The following is a 21,302-nucleotide window of genomic DNA, read 5'->3' as shown; positions in this document are numbered from 1 at the left end:
TTACGTCACATGTTTTATAACAAGAAAAAAAACTTTTTCTATCATTGTTATAGTCAAGAGCAAAATCGTACTACATAAAAATAAAATAAATCAATAGCAAGTACTTGTATTAGAGTTTAAACAAATTTATTTTAAAAGAGGGATTTGTTCCTTTCAAACATGCAAATTCAACGTTGTTATAATATATCTTAATTATATAAGTCTCAAATTGATTATCAAAGCATGACCAAATCAATTGCAAAAATTAATGTGGATAAACTTTGCAGAATTTTATCAGCTTGAAGATCCATATCACAAAAGTATAAAATATTTCAACATGTCATTTAATACGTTTCGAAAACGTCAACGTATTACCAAAACAAATCCCATAGCGCAATTTGTAGACAAAGAATATTAACAAAATTAGGGTGTGAACTTAGATATATGAGTTTGGGAATAGCAACTCCGATTGGGCCTTCCTTTGTACACGGTCTTCGTTTAACCGGTGAGAAAGAAAACGTTTCCCCTTCTGCAGGTCTTGCTTCAGATCCCAATTTTCCAACACATTCTTCCCTTGGTCATGAATAATACCATTGCTTCAACCCTCCAACTTCATTCTCCTTCACCTTCCTTCAGATTCCGCAGATAGAGCCGCACACGAAGAGACACAACTTTCTCTCTCTCTGCATTATGGATTCTCCCTTTCCGCTTCTGCTTCTGCTCTTCCTCTGCCTCTCTCCCATTCCTTCATTCTCCATTGAGAATTTCCACCAAGCGTGAGTATTGCTTAATTCTCCATTCCTTTCGCTTTCTGCCATATTCAACTTCTATTCAGCTCTCTTTCCTATTTCCGAGATCTGAGCCTCCAAAACTTTGTTTTTCTTCACCTTTTAGATCCTTGATATGCTTACATTGTTTTCCGCAATGCTAAAACTGTTTCACACAAACAGGAAGGGTGATGGCAGGGATTTTTGCCAGTAACGTGTGAGATATGTTGATTGTACGTTGACTTGTAGGCATGCTGAATAATTCAGAACACGAATATAAGGAAAAGAGACACTACAGACTTGTGGCCACAACGAGAGAGAGAGCATTTTCGAATTTGTGCTTTCCCTCAGATGTGTGTTGATATTTGTAGATTTAGTACGGTGTTGTTTTCGCATTAGAGTTGTGCCAACGATAACGTGCACTGTGTGCGTATATCCGTTTGGAGTATGGGACTCGTTTGTTGTTATTATTAATGATTTATGCATGTAGTGAACAACTTTCTTTGATCTATTGTTATTCTTTGTCTGTTCCCAAACGTGGTTTTAGTGACCTTCTCTAGGGCGTTGTACTGCTGAGTTTCTTTCTTTTCCTTATGTGGAGTGCGTTTTTAATTTTGGTTTCACGTTGTGGGGAATTTTACTTATTCTTGCCATTTTTTGTATGCGCAGCTTTCCCATTGTGGAACCTGATCCTGGTCACACAAAACTTCGTCTTTCAAGAGAAGGTTTGGAGGCTATCGAGAGAATAACCAACCCCATTGCTGCAGTGGCGGTATGTTTTACTGAAACTGTAAAGCTTGCTTTATCTGTGTTTTAGACTTACGCCTGCTGTTTATGCGGATGAGTGTCATCCTTGTTGACAATTCCTTACTACTGTGTTTGTCACATAAGGCTGATAAATATGTAAACATTTGATCTATTTTGTTTGTTCTAACACTTGATAGGCAGCAGTAGGCCGTAGATTCTACTTGAAACATGAATGTAATGTTAAAGGCATTTGGCCTTCTGCACTTGATACAGAGTGTGGTCATATAAAGATATTTGAATGAATTAATCTTTTAAGAATTATTCCTGTACAAGTGTTTTTCTAAGTGTGGATGTTTTGATATTTCATAAATTAAGATGATCATTTCCTTCCCTATAAGATGAGACAAAAAAACTTCTCAAGAGATTAAAATTTATGGAAGGTTCAAAAACTACACATGTTGATGATCCAGTCTCTCCCCGCCTCCATATGCTGTGAGTCTTGATATTTGTTCCCTAAACTATTTTCAGTTTTACACTTCGTCTTCAAATCCGGACCATCAGGTCATATTATGAGAGGAAAGGACAAAATCAATTATGTTAAGATCCTCTGTCGTTCATGTAGGGTCCATCAATTTTGCTAGTGTCTCTCTCTTATGACATGGACATGGACATGAGTACCTTACATTACCCTCCCATCTTAGTAAGTAATGTGAGAGAATCGTAATCATTTATCTTTTCAAGAGTGTTTAAATAGTTTAAATGCTAGGTAAGTGTAAGTCTACCAGTTCAGGAGTGAAGCCATATTTGTCATTTTTCATTCCTTTCCCCTCATTGTATTTTTGTCTGTGATTGAATTGTTTTATTGTGTTATAGTTTCACTATAGGAACCTATATAACTGCTTCCTAATTGATAATTATTTTAATGTTATTGGTAATCACACAACATCAATTTTTATTAGTGATTCATACTGAAGTAAACTTGCGCAGTATTGAAGAAATGTTGTTAATTCACTGTCTACCTCTTTATGGGCTCAGCTTTTATCTTTTTATGGTTCTTTTTATCAGGTGATTGGGCCGTATCGTTCTGGAAAATCTTTTTTGCTTAATCAACTTCTCTCTCTTTCTTGTTACGAAGGTGTATCTTTTATAGCTACTAGATTTTTCCCACAATACCCATATTTTGGGATTGTTTTGGAATATATGTTTGGTTGAAAGGTTTAACGTGATATTTTTATTTTGCTAGGATTTGGTGTTGGGCACATGCGTGACACCAAGACAAAAGGTAGGTAGAGATTGCCATTTTTCGTATGATATACTTAATTGGATATAGTATTTTGAAATATATTTTTAATCTTTTGGTTCACTCGTTCAGGAATATGGGTTTGGGGAACACCTATAGATTTGGACATTAATGGAGTAAGAACTTCTGTCTTTTACCTTGACACCGAAGGATTTGAAAGTGTGGGGAAGTCCAATGTATATGATGATCGGTAATTGCTTTTTGAGCATGCATGCTGTTTTCTGTGTTGAATGGTATGTGTGATTTTTTTGTTGACTTTCTTTTGCAGGATATTTGCTCTGGCAACTGTCTTGAGTTCTGTGCTTATATATAATTTGCCTGAGACGGTTAGTAATTGCTGTCATCTCCCAATTTCTTGTTTATTGCTGGTGTTTATCATGTAATGTCAAATGCACAACAGAATTGGTATCAGGGATGCTTTTAAAGCGAGGATACTGAGTATGGGTTGGAGAAAGGATTTGGGAACCCATGAAATTGAAGCATGTGCACTCATTAAATTTATATATTAATAATTTGATGACTGATTCTAATATTATAAATACTCCTATGATGTACTAGATTGGTTATATTTAGGGTTTTACAATGTTTAGACTTCTGTAGATTTGCTAGGATTTCTAGACACCTAATAAAAACTAAAGCTAGAAATTACCCAGTTCCCAAATATTAGCTGTTATTTTGAATATATACTGTGTTGAGAACTATATTGATAATTAGTTAGTTTGAACTTTGGGCAATGTACATTTAAGTACAAGAGGGAAATACTTTGAAATACCAGAGTGAGAGAGAGAGAGGTGTCTTTCTCTCCTTCCTTCTTGGCTTCCGGTTTTGTGACTTCTAACCAGGTATCTCTGTTCACCCATTTTTTGGCCCACTTTCATCTACAAATTACCTTATTCCAATGTGGGCAGAATAAATATACCTGGTATTTACAATTCTAAAAATTTGTAACAAATTGGGCATTGCACCTTCTGTCTGAACGATTGAGAACAGATAAGTTTTTTGTTTTTGAATAAAATGTTCTGATATCAAGTTTCAACTTGTTAGAAACTGAATAGTCTTGAACTCTTCAATTTTAGGTCAGACTGAAATGTTAATTTTGTGTGTTCAGATACGTGAAGCTGACATCTCTAGACTCTCTTTTGCGGTCGAGCTAGCTGAAGAATTTTATGGGAGGTCTGCATTTTGATAAACTTTTTGTTTGTTATTGATAATTTTATCTTGAATTATCAATGCTGCTCTCCCTGTCCCTTTAATATTGCTCTGTAAAACCACTTCTTTTGGGGTTAAGTCATAGTTACTAACTTGTTTGTTTAATTTGCAAATTTTTCTCATCCTAAATATGCAACTCCTGTGTGTTGAACAGAGTGAAGGTAAGCCAAGGCCTTAGAGTTGTTATCTAATATTCCTTTCTTTGTATTTTTTTAATGCAAACTTTGTCATTGATAAATTGATTTATATTTGAATGTTTGGATATTTTATAGGGTCAAGATGTTGCATTTGAACCTGCTAAGCTGTTATGGCTCATCCAACGTGATTTTTTACGTAAGTTAACTTGGTACAGAAATTGGAGACTTAGAGCTGAGGGAAAAACTTGCTTGAGAGTCAGCAAGTCAGGCTTGTAATTATATAATTACAATAAGACAAGATAGATCCCAAAAAATATGGAAAGAGTTATACATAATCAGGAAAATATTCGAGCCTAATTATGTATACAATGAAAATTAAAGGAGATATTTACAGCAAACAACAAATATTCTAACATCTCAGTATTCTCAGCCTTTATCAATCAAATTTACAAAGAAACTTGGTCCAATCTCTTACATCCCATATAATCTCAAGATAGTCCTTTAAGTTGGTGCATATAAGTTGCATACATCTAACTTGCTATGTATGTAAGACATTCTTTGCCTGTCAAGAAATTTGTAGTTTAAGCGGGTTGATAATTGGAACTAATAAAAGACATAATGGGATTAATCCAATTTTGTTTTATTTTTCTTGTGAAACAATACGAGTAGAAGCAATTTGCATTGTGAAAGGAACTTGGGTATTATAGGGTGTTCAAGTCCCACATTGAGTTGTATGGGATGCTCGGTAGAGTATTTAAGTGTTTGATTCTTCTCTCTTTATAGCTAGCTTTTGAGGGTGAGTTGCTCTTGTGCTTGGGTACTTGCTAATGGATATTGGAGCTGGTTGTCGGTGTCTAGCAAAAAGCTATCTATCAAGGGTTTTGATTAGTGTCATATAGTGAAAGCTGTCGAGATGTCAGCTCTTATGGGTGATGCTATGATAGGAACTTGGGTATCATGGAGGCCCAAGTCACTACTGGCAAAGCTAAAGACGAGTTGAGGATTCTGCTCTTTCTTGTGAACTTAAACCGAAGGAAAATTAGTTAGAATTTGGTTTTGGATGGTTCATAATTCTTATGATAGCCATGAAAAGTGTAGCTCGTGCAAATATTGTCTAGCTTTTCCACAATCTTAGATAGTTGATAATTGGTCATAAGGAATTTATATTCACCAATTACATACTGAGTCTATTGAAATATGGTGGAAGTCCATTTTCAGTCTTGTAGAGGGTGGCTAGGTTGAGAGCAACAACACAGCTGCTGGGTTTTACTACAATGAACACTTCATGATTTCTTTCCTTTCATAGCACATGGTTTTACAACGAATCCTTTGGTATTTTTGAATCAATGGACTGCCACAAATGTGACAAGTTGACAGTCAGCTCGTCCCATATTCAGAATACATAACCATGGAAACATTCTAGCCACAACGAAATATAACAAATGAGATTATTAATGGGAATCAATAAATAGTTGAACATAGCCTCAGCTTGTATCAATCATGTCCACAACGAAATCTCACAGGCAATGTCACATAATTTAGATAGAATCTGAAGAAGTTAATTAATAATTTTGTTACTCCTGTTTTATTTTCTATGACACGTCTTTTATCCCTCTTGTTCCCGGTCACCAATCTGCCATCCCATTAAATGCTTGAGTTAGTAATGGATTGTAGGCATCACATACCTTGTTACTGCACTTGTCAATTATTAGAGACATAATAAAATCATTCACAAGTCTTCACCTCACATATTAAGCTTTAGGATTGTTGGTCCTTGATATGATGTTAGAGCTTTTGATTAAGTAGCCAAAAGTTTGATCCTTGCAATCCATTTTTGTTTGAAATAAAATTTGAGTTTCGACATATGGTAAAAATAGGCTTGTGAATTGACTTCTTCTAGCTCAAAGTGCTTGCGTAAGCAGCCAGTTATATGTGAATGGACAAGAAATGTGATATTTTCCTTAATTGTCTACAGAAGGGAAATCGGTCCAAGAAATGGTGAATGAAGCTCTCAAAAGAGTCCCCAATACTGATGGTTTGTTTACACCACTTGTTTGCATAAAATTTACTTTTTCCATGGCATGGGTTTCCATTTGTTTTAAATTCATTGATCTGATGGAAGGTTTTCTTACTACTTAATTGCAGGGAACAAAAATATTGATGTGGTATTTTATCTTCTAAATTCAGTTTCCAATTATCAGTAAAATAGTACAGTCTGGGATTGAATATTTTCTATAACACTAAAAGTCAACTCCATCAGGTCAATCAAATCCGAGATTCATTGGCTGTTATGGGTGACAACAGCACTGCCTTTAGCTTACCGCAAGTATGTCCGGTCCCTTTGTTCAAATTTTCTTTGATTCCCTTCTTTTTCAACCCAAATTTGGTGTTCCTTATCTTGATTTCTGTTATATGGAGCTATGAGCGTAAATAAAATGGCATGAAGATGGAATCTATTGTAGTTATATATTAACTACCCTATTGTACGTCATATATGTGGCAAAGAAAAATAACAATGTTTTAAGTTTATCTGACAGTAACATGTTGCCTGTGTGGTTTTCTTCGAGCTATCACAAGAAAAATCTCGCGTATTCTGCTGTGGACACTATTGTCTTCTCATTTCAATGTCTTGATTTAGGATTTAGAAGATAAACTTACAAATGATATTAGTGTCCAAACTTGGACCATTAGGCGCATAACCATTTTTCATCCCTATTGTGTTATCTTCTGCTTAGTTCTGAAATGTATTTGAGGAGCACCAGTGGCAGGTTAAGCCTATAAGGCATAAAGGCTGAGTTCTTTATTTGTATTGTTATTTAACTGCTCTCTTTATTAGGATTGTGTCATTGGGAAAAACCTTTGGCTTTTTTGGTCATGAAGAATGATATTGTAGTATTGGAAGTAGTTTATTTCTGACAAACGAGTTTAGGTGTTTTCTCAATTAATAATTATATATAGTTTTTTTTTTTATTCACCTGTCTGGCATAGTAGTTGCCATCTATGTATGCATATTTCTTGATGGAAAGTTTATGAATATGTTATGTAGTCTTTAATTTTGATAAAACCATTTCTGAATTGATATATCTAATCGTCGAGGCTTGATGTTAACAGCCACATCTTCAGCGGACAAAGCTTTGTGATATGAAGGATATGGAGCTCGATCAATTATATGTCAAGAGAAGGGAGCAATTGAAAGAGCTTGTTGCTAGCATAATCTCTCCAAAGATTGTACAGGGAAAGACTCTAACTGGAAAGGAGTTTGTCTCCTTTTTAGAGCAGGTACTTCATTTTGGATGTTCCTATTAGAGGAGAGAGTAATAACAAATTGATCATAATTGTGTATGGAGTGAAGTATCAAAATATTTACAGAGTGTACACGTTTCTTTTAATAATAATCAATGGAGAAACTTTAAAGAAGACTCTGCATGTTCTTCGATCTCGTAATTATTGTACAATAGAATTTGCAGATCAATTACGTAGGACAAATGATGGCTGAATCATTCATTGTGATATGCTTCTCTTTTCATCCTTTATGTAATTATTGGTTTTCTTAAAGAGAATGAATCAATATGTGAAGCAGTTATACTTCAAGTTTTTGAATGTCTTCTGCAATTGTTTTCATTGGTGAGAGTATAATTAATTTATTCCTAATATTTTTCTAAACTTGACACTTAACGAGGTGCTCATATTTTACCGTTTTCTCTTTCTCTTACAAGAATCTTTATTTTGTGAGTATTTCACTCGTCATTTCTATTATGGTCAGATTTAGATTAATGATTAAATGAATTAATGCTTTTGATGTGACTTCATTCTGTGAATCTCCATTACACCACTTATTTTATCTTTTCATATTTAGATACTTGAAGCCTTGAACAAAGGAGAAATTCCATCAACAGGCTCTCTCGTTGAGGTTTTCAACAAGAATATTCTTGAGAAATGTCTGAAGTTATACAGTGAAAAGATGGCAACGGTAGTTCTACCTCTTACTGAGGAATCTCTGCAAGGGGCCCATAATAGGACTAAAGATGAAGTCCTGCAAGTTTTTGATCAGCAGCATTTTGGTCGTCACCATGCAAAGAAATCAGTTGTGCAGCTGGATGAAGAAATCCAACAGGTAGCGTTTGAATTATTATAGTAGGCTGAAGGCTCAAAATATCCTTGGTTTATTTCTGTTATTGAAGTTGTATTAGCAAAAGCTAGTTCAGTGGTTTTCTCTGTCAAATGTATTTTATGTTTTTAGTTTAAAATGGTTCTTTCCAAAATTAAATGAATTAAGTTAATAAATAAATTCTCTTTACTGGTATTTTATATGTTTGGAAAATAACAAAGATCTTGTGGGCTAATTGAATCTTATCATAGCGTGCACAGTGGTAGAGTCAGAACAGTGAGATTGTAAGGAATTGTACCTAGTAAAATATACCATATTAGGGTTATACTTGTTGATTTGGTGACTCTGGACATTTGCTCCGCTCTTCCCTGATCCTGGAATTCGAATCTGATGATTTAAACTTAAAATTTGTTGGGGATAATTATGCAGGTGTATAAGCATGTTGTTGTGCAAAATGAGCTTCAATCTTCAAAGCTGTGTGAAGGTCTGTACACCAGATGTGAGGACAAAATGGATCAACTTCAAGTTCTCAAACTTCCTTCCTTGGCAAAATTTAATGCAGGTTTCCTGCAATGCAATAATAGTTTTAAGCATGAATGTGTTGGACCTTCGAAAGCAAAATATGAGCAACGCATGATGAAGGTCTGATAAATTAACAGTGTTTTTTTTTCTCTCTAGTTTATCACTTGCGGGGGTTATGTTTGTCATTATTACCTTATGTATTTACTTGAACATCGGAGTTTAAGGTGTCTTATCTCAGTATACAAAAATAATTAATTTCATGTGTCTGTCTGTATCACTCTATTACCTGCAAGGCTTATTCTTTGTTATTATTACCTTTTGTATTTAACTTAACGTTGGAGTTCACAGCCTCATCTCAGTACGTAAAAATGATAATTTCGTATTTTCTGTCAGTCTGTGTCTCTATTCTTAGTGTAGGTAACAGTATTCCTTATATATTTCAAGTTGACCAGTTTGGCCATATTGGGCTTACTTAACATTAAAAATGGAACTATTGCAATTCTCCACGGAGTAACTAAATTTTGCTAATTCTTAATTTCCCTGAATGAGAGATTGGTTCAAATTCTTATGTTTTTTGTTGTAACTAATGGCTATGCAGATGTTGGGGAAGTCTCGGTCTCTGTTTATAAAGGATTACAACCAAAGACTCTTCAATTGGTTGGTGGCCTTCTCTCTAGTTATGGTAGTGATTGGCCGCTTTTTTATAAAATTCATTTTGATTGAAATTGGAGCATGGGCACTCTTCATATTTTTGGAGACATACACAAGAATGTTTTGGTCAGCAGAGGCACTTTACTATAACCCAGTTTGGCATTTCATAGTTGCAACTTGGGAAACTGTGGTTTACAGCCCTGTCCTGGATCTTGACAGGTAATTTGAACCTTTTCCTTTGCCTCCTCGAATTGAATTTATGTCAAAACCTTTGTATCAGTTGCTATTAAAATCCACTTTAGATATGATTGGTTAGTGTTAAATTTCTGCATTTCATTCATGCTAATGAAAAGTTGAAAGCAAGAAACCTAGGGGTGATAGAAAACATGTAAATGCATTAGTTTCACTTTCTTTTGCCCGAATTCCACCTTAGTTCGATTTTTCTATACATGATAATTGTTATTAAAAGTAATCTGTTCCATGCTTGTCTTTAACGATGATCACCTATCTTGTTTGAGTTTTTGTGCAATGATGGTATATTTGTATTGATATATAATACTTTTGGTGATAAAAACAGATGGGCTATTCCTATAGGTGCAGTGCTGTTTTTGTTTATTCTTTATTGGCGGTGTTTTGGGAAAAGGAAACATGGTTCCCAGTGGCTATTACCTTTATACAGAAACAATAAAAATGGTTCTAATCGACCACGAACAGACTAAATCTGTGATGATGGTTGCAGTTAGCGGCGTGTTTCAAGAGTTTGGCATGCTGCTCTGCAATTTGTTGTTCTATATGGCGAGCTATTTATTTTATTTTTACTTGGAGCTCGCTGGCCCCTTCATCTCGAAAAGGTTCTTCTGCCGACTGTAAAAAAAGGTGAACCGAGGGTGACTGACCTCTAAAGTAACTTCTACGACTTTGGCCCCTCACAGATGTTCTTTGTTGCCACAATGGCACTGTATCTGATTTTATTTCTGTATCATTTCCCAATTACTTATATAGGATTGTAGAGTAAATTACATGTTATATACAATGTGCTGTGCCACAATCATGTGTTGTCGTGTAAACTGGTAAATTTAAAGTAGAAAGGAAAAAATGTTTATTCTTTTTTCTTGTTTGCAGTTGGTAAGTAAGCGATCCCTGATATCACAACGTACTCGGGGGTTTATCCACGTTGCGGGATGGGGAATACCTCCACAGTTACATTCTTTTTGATGTTAGTAATTCAATACTGTAATTTCTGTAAAACTAGCATTAATGGTGTTATTAAATAAAAATCCTATAATATATATATATATATATATATATATATATATATATATCATGCTTTAATGTTAATATTGTTTACAACTAAATATTGATTTGATATTTAAAGGGTTAAATATGTTTTTTGTTTCTTGATTTTTGGTGAAAATTAAAATTAGTCTTTTTTCAAAATTTTAGTTTAATTTAGTTTCTTAATTTTAAAAATACATGAATTTAGTCTTTTTAATCAAATTTTATTAAATTTATTTAACTTTTCAAACAGTTAAAGTTTAAATATATCAAACAATACAAAGAACTAAAATGTTATCATTAAAAATGTTTGAAATGTTAAATTATTTAGGAATAAAACAATAAAGGAAAAACTAAAGGAGGGAAAAATAAATGATATAAGAATTTAATGTGGTTACGATGTGTATGCTTACGTTAAATATTTTATTTTTGTGTGTATCTCAAGTTTTACATAGGTTGCTTGTATAGCAAAATAGATAGATAACCACTTCTTATAATACTAAGCGATGTGAAATTAAATCAAGCACTATAATATTAACAATTCTTTCATTTGGAGTTTGATTTACATTACCATCTAGTATAGTAATTTCATCATCAATTTACTTGAAGCTGAGGCAATGCAAAGCCTCAACTTATTTGTTGGGATAGTCTTGGTCAACATATCAGTTGCATTCTTTACACTTGGAATCTTCAACATAAACAAGTCTCCATCATATATCAGGTTTCTAATAAAATGATACTTCAATTCAATGTGCTTGCATCTAGAATTAAAAATTAGATTTTTAGCAAGACAAATAACACTTTGACTGTCATTGAACAACGGAGAGTCAACTTCTTTTAGAAGGTTCTTTAACCACATCATCTCCCTCGTTGCTTCTGAGATAACTACATACTCAATTTTAGTATTTGAAGGGGAAACTCATCCTTAAAGTTTATACTTCCAACTAATAGTTGTAGCACCCAATTTAAAAGTGTAACTTGTTGTGCTCTTTCTACCATCCAGATTAGCTCCCAAGTCTGCATCAAAAAACCATTGTAAAGTGAGATTACTTCTTTTAAAAGACAAATGCATATTTGAAGTGCCCTTCAAATATCTCAATATCCACTTCACACCTTCCCAATGCTTTTTTTTTCTGGATTTGATAAAAACCTATTCACAACTCCCAGTGCATGTGCCATGTTAGGTCTGGTGTAAACCATAACATACATTAAGCTCCCTATTACATGTGCATATGGCACTTTAGACATGTGACTTTCTTCTTCCTCTGTCTGAGAAGATTGTCTTTTTGAAAACTTTAAGTGAGTTCCTAAAGGTGTATTCTTGGTTTTAGCATTTCCAACATTAAATCTACTGAGCAAATTTTCTATATATTTTTTCTGAGATAAGTTCAGAATACCTTCGGATCTATCCCTAGAGATTCTCATACCAAGAATTTGCTTGGCTGGACCAAGATCCTTCATTTCAAAATTTTCTGATAATTGTTTCTTCAGTCTGTAAATTTATGCCATATTAGCACCAACAATCAACTGCTCTAGATGAAGATTTTCTACAACTAGTATACTCTAGATAACTTTGATGGTCCTCTATTTATGGATAGGTTGTTGTGTTTATTGCGTTTGCCCAAAATACCTTGGGTAATCCTGATTGAATTGTCATACATCTTACTATCTCATCTAAGGTTCTATTCATTCTTTCTGCCACACTGATTTTTTCTGGTGCCCTTGGAACTATCTTGATCATTCTGATCCCATTCTCTAAACAAAACTCTTTAAATGGACTACTGCCATATTCTCCTCCATTATCAGACTTAAAACATTTAACCTTTAAACCTCTTTCAGTGTCAACCTCCTTTTTCCACCTTTTAAACACAAAAAACAAATCATATTTATTTGTAAGAAAATAGATCCATAGCTTTCTCTTGGAGTCATTAATGAAGGTTACATAATACTGTGAACCTCTAAGGGATTTCATTAGAGCTAACCCCCAAACATTTGTATGCACTAGTTGTAGTTTTTCAACTTTAGACGTCTTACTTGTTTTGAAGAAGCTAACATTTTTTTTGCTTTCCAAAGATACAATGTTCGCAGGGTCCAACGTCAACATGCTTCAAGTTAGGTATTTTACATTTTGAGATTAAGAGCTTCATTCCTTTCTCATTCATATGCCCAAGCCTTTGATGCCACAAAAGGGAATTGTTGTCAACTTTTGCAACTAATATCATATCTTCATATGCAATCATGTAAAAAGATCCTAGCTTCTTTCCATGAATAACAACAAGATTACCTTTCATTACCTTCCAATGTCTGTCTCCAAAAGTGGTGTAATGTCCCTCGTCATTCAACTGGCCTATATATATATATATATATATATATTAAGTTTATCTTTAAAGCAAGAATATGTCTGACATTATTCAAAGTCCACACGGTTCCATTAGAGGTTCTGATATTAATATCATCTCTTCCTATAATATTAAGAGATTTTCCATCTGCAAAGTAGAACTTCCCAAACTTTTCTAAAACATAGTTAGATAATAGTTCTAAGGAAGATGTAATATGAAATGACGCACCTGAGTATATAATCCATGAGTCAATAGAACTATCTAAACTACATAATTGTACATCTTCAATTTCATCAATTGTTGCATTTGCTGAGTGATCATCATCTTGCTTCTTTTTGTTGTTGTGCTTCCTTGAAACCCTACATTGATTTGTAAAGTGACCATTTTTTCTAACAATTCCAACAAGTGATATCATTCCAGACTTTTGTTTGTGATCTCCCTCTAGACATTGATCTGTCTCGGCCTTGATCACGACCTTTCTGGCTACTGTTTCCTCTAGTTTCAATACTTAATGTTGAACCAAAATTAGAACTGGAAGATTCCACTAAACTTTTCCTTCTAACATCTTAGTTTAAGATCAAGTTGTGGATGTTATCAAGCTTCAACTTGCTATTACTTGCAAAATTACTAACTGCAGTAACAATTGCACTCCAGCATTTCGAAAGAGATGATAATAAAATTATGGCTTTCACCTTATCATCAAATGTTATCTTCACTGATGTCAACTGCGCAATAATTGTATTAAATTCACTAATATGATTAGTAGCTGAGTTACCTTCACCAACTTTGAGGTTGACTAGCCTGCGAATCAAATTCTCGTTATTGGCTACAAATGGCTTCTCAAACATATTTGACAATGCCTACATTAAATCTACTGTTATTTTCTCGCTCATGATGTTGAACGCAACATTCTTGGCTAATGTTAGTTGGATCACACTGAGTGTTTGCCGATCTAAGAACTCCCATTCTGGCTGCTCCATGTTGTTTGGCTTTTGTCCTGTTAAGGGTAGATACAACTTCTTCTAATATTGGTAGTCCTCTATCTGCATCTTCCAAAACCCGAAGTCACTGCCATCAAACTTCTCAATCCTCACCTTCCCTTCTTCCCATGCCATTGCTCTCGTTGATTTCAAAGAAAGCTCCCACTACTTCTCTAAACTCATACAAAGCTACAACCACATAACATACTAAGAAAATGGCTCTTAATACCAATTGTTAGGTATAAGACAACAAAGTAAAGAATAAAGGAGAGAAAAATAAATGACACAAGAATTTAGCGTGGTTTAGCATACAATGTGTATGCCTACATCCACGATTACACTAGGAAGTATTTTATTTCTATGTGTATCTCAAGCTTTACATAGGGTTGCTTATATAGAAAAATAGATAACTACATCTCACAATACTTAGCAATGTGAGACTAAATCAAACACTATAATACTAATAAAATAAACTTCACAAAATTTGGTTAAAAGGACTAAATTCATGCATTTCTAATGTTTGGAGATTAAATTGGGCTAAAGATTCAAGGAGGAATTTTCTTCATTTTTAAAATAATTAGTCTGGATGAAGTAATTGAAGTATTTTAAATTTCAATTTTCTTTTTTGGATAAAATAATGTGATTTCTATTTTGCGGCTAACTCAATTCTACCGTTGAGTCTAACTTAATTTAACTTGACCTTGGATTTGGTACGACTCGTCTTGACTTGTGATTCAAGTTGACCTTCAACTCGACTCAACCTTTGACCCGACTCAAACTTTAGCCTCGGCTGGCTCGACCTTTAGGCCTACCCGACTCGTCTAGACCTTCAATTCAGTTAGATCCGACTCGGCTCAATTTGACCTACGACCCATGCCGACCCAACTCGACCTTCAGCCTGGGTTAACCCAGTTCGAGCTTCGACCTAGGCCAAGCCAACTCGAGTCGACCTTTTGTCCGACTTGATTCAACTTTTTGGACCTATAGAGATTTTTTTTGTCCTAACCAATGAGCAATTCCACAACTTGAGGAATTTCAATTTCATTCTTTTTTGAGTGAATTTCAAATTATAGTATTTTAGTTATTTGAAATACCTTCTTAAAATTTCTCAATTTCAATTTCCTTTTAATTTTGTCATCCAAACATATCATTTTTCTAGAAAGAATTTCAAATTTTCTAAATAAATAAATAAATTACTCTCTTAAATTGCCTCATCCAAACACACAATAAGTGAATAATTATTACATTTAAGTGACAAAGGTGATGTAAACACAGATGGAGTAACTTCAAGCAACCACCAAAGCAGTTAGTGCAAGACAAGAGGAGATAGAAAGAAGAATAAAAAGACGAACGAAATCGGTTCATTCTCACCACATAGGTGACGATGAGCTAGAAGTAATACCTAGAAGAAATGGTCAGAATCCCCGAAACAGGAGAGAAGAGGCACGTAATTTTCAACCAAGGAGAGGAAGGTGGATTGACCCTGAGCGAGACAATAGAAGAGAAAAGATACTAGTCAAACTTCCTAAATTTAAAGGAACTAATGATCCTGAAGTTTATATAGTCTGGGAGATAAAGTTTGACCATATCTTCAGTTCTTATGATTATGAGGGTGAAGATACATTAACTATGGCCAACTTGGACACTATGAATTGGTCGAAACAAATCACCTTAGATATAGCTAAGGAAAAAAGATTACCAATTAATTCATGGGCACAACTGAAGGAAGCTATAAGGGAGAGATGTGTACCTCCTTATTACAAGAAGGAGCTTTTCAACAAAATGCAACGCCTGACACAAGGAAGTAAAAGTGTTGAAGAGTATGTCAAAGACATGGAGGTTACATTGATGAAAGCGAAAGTAGAAGAAACTGCCATGGCTACAATGGCAATGTTCTTGAATGGATTGAATCGAGAGATTCAAGACATTGTAGAAATGCACCGGTACAAGACCTTGGAACATCTTATCCATCAAGCTACAAAAGTATAGCAACTTCTCAAAAGACGAAGCTCGTATAGAAAATCATCTACTTCATTTAGAGATAAAGAAAGGTTTAAGAAGGAGAGGGCTTCTTCTACTACCTACAACACTAAAGATAAAGAATCTAGAAGTGGTAAATCAAATTCTAAACCTACTACATGTTTTAAATGTTTGGAAAAAAGGCATTTAGCATAAATATGTCCCAAAGCCAAACAAGCTATGCTGATGGAGAAAGAAGAGTCTGGTAGTGAATCTTCAAAACAAGAGGAAACATGTAGTGAAGATGAAGAAGTAGAAGTACCACTATTGAAGGGAGATCTTTTTATGGTTATAAGAATGTTGGAAAGCAAGAAAAAAGAGAAGGATGAGACTTAAAAAAATGAATAATTTTCATTTTAGGTGTCTTAAACTGAAGAATGTGTGGTCATTGATCATTGATGGAGGAAGTTGTACCAATGTAGCAAGTAAAAGACTAGTTGACCAGTTAGGTTTGGAAACGTCTCTACATCCTAGTCCTTATGTGTTCAAGTGGTTAAGTGAGGATGGTAAGTTAGTTGTGGATAGGTAGGTGAATACTACTTTCTCCATAGGAAAATATGTGGAAAAAGTAGTAAATCTACTACCTACAACACTAAAGATAAAGAATCTACAAGTGGTAAATGAAATTCTAAACCTACTACATGTTTTAAATGTTTGGAAAAAAGGCATTTAGCATAAATATGTCCCAACGCCAAACAAGCTATGCTAATGGAGAAAGAAGAGTCTGGTAGTGAATGTTCAGAATAAGAGAAAACATGTAGTGAAGATGAAAAAGCAGAAGTACCACCATTGAAGGGAGATATTTTTATGGTTATAAGAATATTGGAAAGCAAGAACAAAGAGAAGGATGAGACTTAACAAAATGAATAATTTTCATTTTAGGTGTCTTAAACTGAAGAACGTGTGTTCACTGATAATTGGTGGAGGAAGTTGTACCAATGTAGCAAGTAAAAGACTAGTTGACTAGTTAGGTTTGGAAACGTCTCTACATCCTAATCCTTATGTGTTGCAGTGGTTAAGTGAGGATGGTAAGTTAGTTGTGGATAGGCAGGTGAATACTGCTTTCTCCTCCATAGGAAAATATGTGGATAAAGTAGTACGTGATGTTGTGCCTATGGAAGTAAGTCACTTGTTTTTAGGAAGACCGTAGTAATATGATAGAAAGGTGATCCATGATGGTCTATCCAATAAATATTCTTTTATGCTCAAAGGGAAAAAAGTGGTCCTAACACCTTTATCACCTCGAGAGGTTAGTGAGGACCAAGTAAAAATAAATGTCAAAAGAGAGCAACAGAAAAAAGAAGAAAGATAGAAAACAAGAGTGGAAGAGAAAATTTTTGAAAAATGTAAGAAAGAAAGTGGTAAAAGTTAAAAACAAAAGGGTGGTAAAAGTATTCTCTTGAGAGAAAAAGAGGTAAACAGAGAGGTAGTAACATAACAACTTTTATATTTTCTTATGTCTAACAATATTTGTTTGTTTTCTACATAAGTTTCTTTGTCTCTAGGTTTGGAGCAACTTCTTAAGGAATATGAGGATGTCTTTCCTAAGGACATTCCACATGGTTTACCTCCTCAAAGAGGAATTGAACAGAACATGGATTTCATTCCGGGTTTAACATTCCCTAATAGGACAACCTATAGAAGCAATCTGAAAGAGACCAAAGAGATATAAAGGCAAGTAAAGAAACTAATGGAGAAAGGACGAGATCCAGACAATTTGAGTTTGTGTGTTATGCCAATCATCATTATTCCTAAGAAAGTTGGATCATGAAGGATATATGTGTTGGCATAAGCAAGCTTGGAGCAAAGAATTGATAAAGCCATGTACATGAAGATCATATGTGTTTGATGAAGATTGATGAAGATCCACTTGAAGATTAAGTTTTTAGTGTGTTAAATCTGGAAATAATATGTTAAATGTAATGTTTTTGTGTTATATCTTGTTGGTAGGATATGTGACATAGGTTAGATGCTCGTTAGTCTTATTATGTCTCTTTTAATTTGTTAAAATGAGTTTTAACAGGTTAAAAAACTTGCAGTATATAAGTCAGTTGAATTATTTTTCAATCGACTGATTTCACTTAAGTCAAGTGAAATCAGCTGACTGTATGAAAAATTCAATCGACTGATTTCACTTAAACCAAACTATATATGCTGTATTTTCGAGAGCAGAGTTACATTTTGAGTTTTAGAGCACGAAATCTTGTCATTCTTCTCTTGAAAACTCTATCTCTCTGCAATACACAATTGCAACTTGTTGTTTGAAGATCTTAGTTGATCTTGGAGGCATTTTGGCTTGTGAGTAGCTCGAAGAACACATGTATGGTTGGCTAGGGACAATTTGTGCCTCTGGTTGGTTTTCTGATGTGATTTCAGGTCTGTAAGTGTGATTCTTGCAGGGTAGTTGTCTAGATTTTTGTGAGTAGAAAATCTTATGTGGTTCTTTGTTCAAAAGTCTAATCTTGGTGGTTGATTTGTAAAACTTTTGAATATAGTGGAAACCAAGCTCAGGTTTTCTAGGAAAACTGGATGTAGCTCTGTGATTGAGTGACCAATATAAAAACAACTGTGCAATTCTCTTTCTCTCTTCTCACTCACTTTGAATCACTTTAAAATCTTAAGAAAATCAAGTAATCCACTCTTTGTTGTGTTTTAATGCGTTCTTGTGTAATCTAAGGCTGTATAATAGTTAGAAACATTGATTTGAACAAGTCTTATATGTAAAACTTGGTGTTTGAGTTAAATATGCGAATTTCGTATTCTGCATAAATTCCTAGTATTTTAGGTGATTGATTTGTCCTTTTAATCGACTGTTTGATAGCTCAAGAACAAATTAGTCTGTTTTTTTATTTTTTAACCGATTGAAAGTGTATTGGTCTGCTGCTTTTACATTCTAACTTTCTAGTATAGTTGATTCAATTAAGCTTTCGAAAATTTTTTAAATAGCTAATTCAACCTCCCCTTCTTGGCTTAAATCACCATTTTAAAACTAACAATACGTTAATTGTCGGGCTATCAATAACATTACCATCAGGTATAGACATCCTACTCCTAGACTTAATGAATTACTTGATGAAATGCATGGTGGTTGCTTTTTTCCAAAATAGATTTGAAAAAAAATTATCACCAAATTAGAATGAGAGAAGGGGATAAATGGAAAATTGTTTTCAGAACTAAATTTGGTTTGTACGAATGGATGGTTATGCCTTTTGGGCTAACCAATGTACTTTTATAACATTAATGAATCATGTGTTGCGAAATTTCATTGGTAAATTCGTAGTTATGTATTTTAATGATATATTAATTTATAGAAAAACAATTGAAGTACACATGGGTCATGTAAGGGAAGTTTTGTAAGTACTTTGAATGGAAAAACTATATGTAAGACTCGAGAAATTTAAATAATTAAGTAAATAATTATTTAATAAATGCAGGTAATATGAGCCTTTATGGTATTTAATGTGGATTGTTATGATGTGGAAAAGTACTAGCTCAAATCGTTAAGAGTACTTGATTGTGTGAGAGGAGTTGAGTTCAAGTCCTATGTATGCTAATTGTATGTTATTTTAATAAGCGTATTCTTTTAATGTTATGTTTGAACGAAAGTAGTGATAATGTAATCCTAAAATTATAGGAATTATCACGAAACATGAATTGGTTGTGCATTAGCTTTGTAATTGAGTGGTTGTGTGTTCAAACCTTGCTAAGAACAAATTAAGCTTTCTTTTTGGCCAAATTTCTTTTTGGCATGAATGAGAAGGGTCAGCAAACCCTAGCCGTTAGAGTGAGTAGCCAGAAGGTCTGAAAAACCATCAAGTTAATGAGGATTGATGGCTAATAAACCTTACAATAATTATTTTCGTTTTTTATTAATTTAATTAAAATAGAAGTGAAAAAGGGAGAGGGAAAGGAATTAGTTCTGGAAAAAGTGCAGAGGAATTTGGATTGAGAGTGGAGAGGTTCTGGGTGCGTGGAGAAGTCAAGGAGAAGGAGATTTCTTGTGGTTGTTAGAAGCAAAGGGAAGAAGGAGTGGGAAAAGAGAGTAAGGAACTCAATTGGAGCAAGGATTCCAAGTAAGGGGAGTTGCTTTCATATGTTTTTAATCGTATATAATATAGTGTGCCTTGTATGAACAAAATTGCATGAAATTCTCTCCAGTTTACGCTGTTTTTCATGGGTTTCTGGATTTTTGCCTAGAAACCGCGTGGCAGCACACTCATGACCAATTTTCTAGGTTTTGCTATGAACAGCCTGGCGACTATGAATACCTGCCAGACGACGCGATTCTGAATTTGTATGGTTTGATAATATTTTTCAGTGTATTGTGATGTCTTAAAATTCCTCGCAGAGTATTGGGCATGGGTGACTCTATGATGGTTTACAATGGATATTAAATATAATTGGTGAAGTGGTTTTGATGATGAATTATGAATGTAAGATATTGGTTTTGGGAGAAAGTAATGGTGATTCTGATTGCCAATGTTAATTGTTATACGTATTGTAAACATGACTTGTGTAAGGTGTACAAGTGTTATCTATGAATTTGGCCTAATTGCATGATTGGAGTGGGCTGGGACAAATTAAAAAGGTTTGCGCTGAAATGGGAAAAACTGGGATTTTACCTAGAAACCGATATGTCGCCTGGCAGCGCATGATAGCAGGAATTTTTCCATTATAGGGTCCTAGCTGGGTTGAGTGCAAGGTGTAACATCCCGATAGGATATTACGGGTTTAATTAATAAAATAAAAATACGAAAATAAAATCACATTTATTATAAGTCTATTTCCCAAAATGCGGGAAATTTAAACAAAACTTTAACTGTAACATAATTCATATGTTCACAATTACATTATTACAAAATCCACCAAAATTCAACATAATAAATTTTACATCAAAAGTCTTAAAATGGAAATCCTTTCAAAAGTCCAGGTAGTCCCTGCACTCCGCCTCTAAGCATCTCCTGGCTCACTTGTCAAATCATCCGCTCCTGGATAACAAGTTATCCGATCATCGCCACACATACACAGATAGGGTGAGCTATGCACAATATATAAATATATATGAAATAAATATGCCACCCATCCCAAAATAACATGATTAAGTATTTCATGATTTTCAAATTACCCATCCATGATCTCATAGTCCTTCATGAGTCATATACATGAATTAGGTCCTGGGACTTCGTTGTGCTCCCACGAAACTAACCCATTCATGGTCCAACCCTATGAGCCTATTCTACTTAAAGTCCTGCCCTACAGACTCCTCGTC

General features: G+C 34.2%; 1 protein-coding gene across 4 annotated transcripts; it reads left to right on the top strand.

The window, feature by feature from the left end:
• The first annotated feature begins 414 nt into the window (after positions 1-414).
• On the top strand, positions 415-10,530 carry LOC114191583 (guanylate-binding protein 4). Of its 4 annotated transcripts, XM_028080838.1 has the most exons (18): positions 415-514; positions 616-755; positions 1,416-1,518; positions 2,559-2,628; positions 2,737-2,775; positions 2,866-2,983; positions 3,062-3,119; positions 3,902-3,966; positions 4,157-4,163; positions 4,275-4,335; positions 6,115-6,174; positions 6,285-6,304; positions 6,400-6,465; positions 7,251-7,418; positions 7,996-8,253; positions 8,677-8,889; positions 9,368-9,639; positions 9,998-10,530. In XM_028080838.1, the coding sequence occupies exons 2-18, from the start codon at positions 670-672 to the stop codon at positions 10,137-10,139; spliced, it is 1,806 nt and encodes a 601-aa protein (XP_027936639.1). In that variant the 5' UTR covers positions 415-514; positions 616-669; the 3' UTR covers positions 10,140-10,530. The 4 variants fall into 4 exon arrangements, with proteins under 4 accessions (XP_027936639.1, XP_027936638.1, XP_027936640.1 ...); XM_028080837.1 differs by having other exon boundaries at positions 434-755; XM_028080839.1 differs by lacking the exons at positions 415-514; positions 616-755; positions 2,559-2,628.
• The last annotated feature ends 10,772 nt before the right edge of the window (positions 10,531-21,302 follow it).

The sequence above is a fragment of the Vigna unguiculata genome, chromosome 7, assembly GCF_004118075.2.
Source record: "Vigna unguiculata cultivar IT97K-499-35 chromosome 7, ASM411807v1, whole genome shotgun sequence".
In the NCBI taxonomy this organism is placed as follows: domain Eukaryota; kingdom Viridiplantae; phylum Streptophyta; class Magnoliopsida; order Fabales; family Fabaceae; genus Vigna; species Vigna unguiculata.
This window is presented reverse-complemented; position numbering and strand designations above follow the sequence as displayed.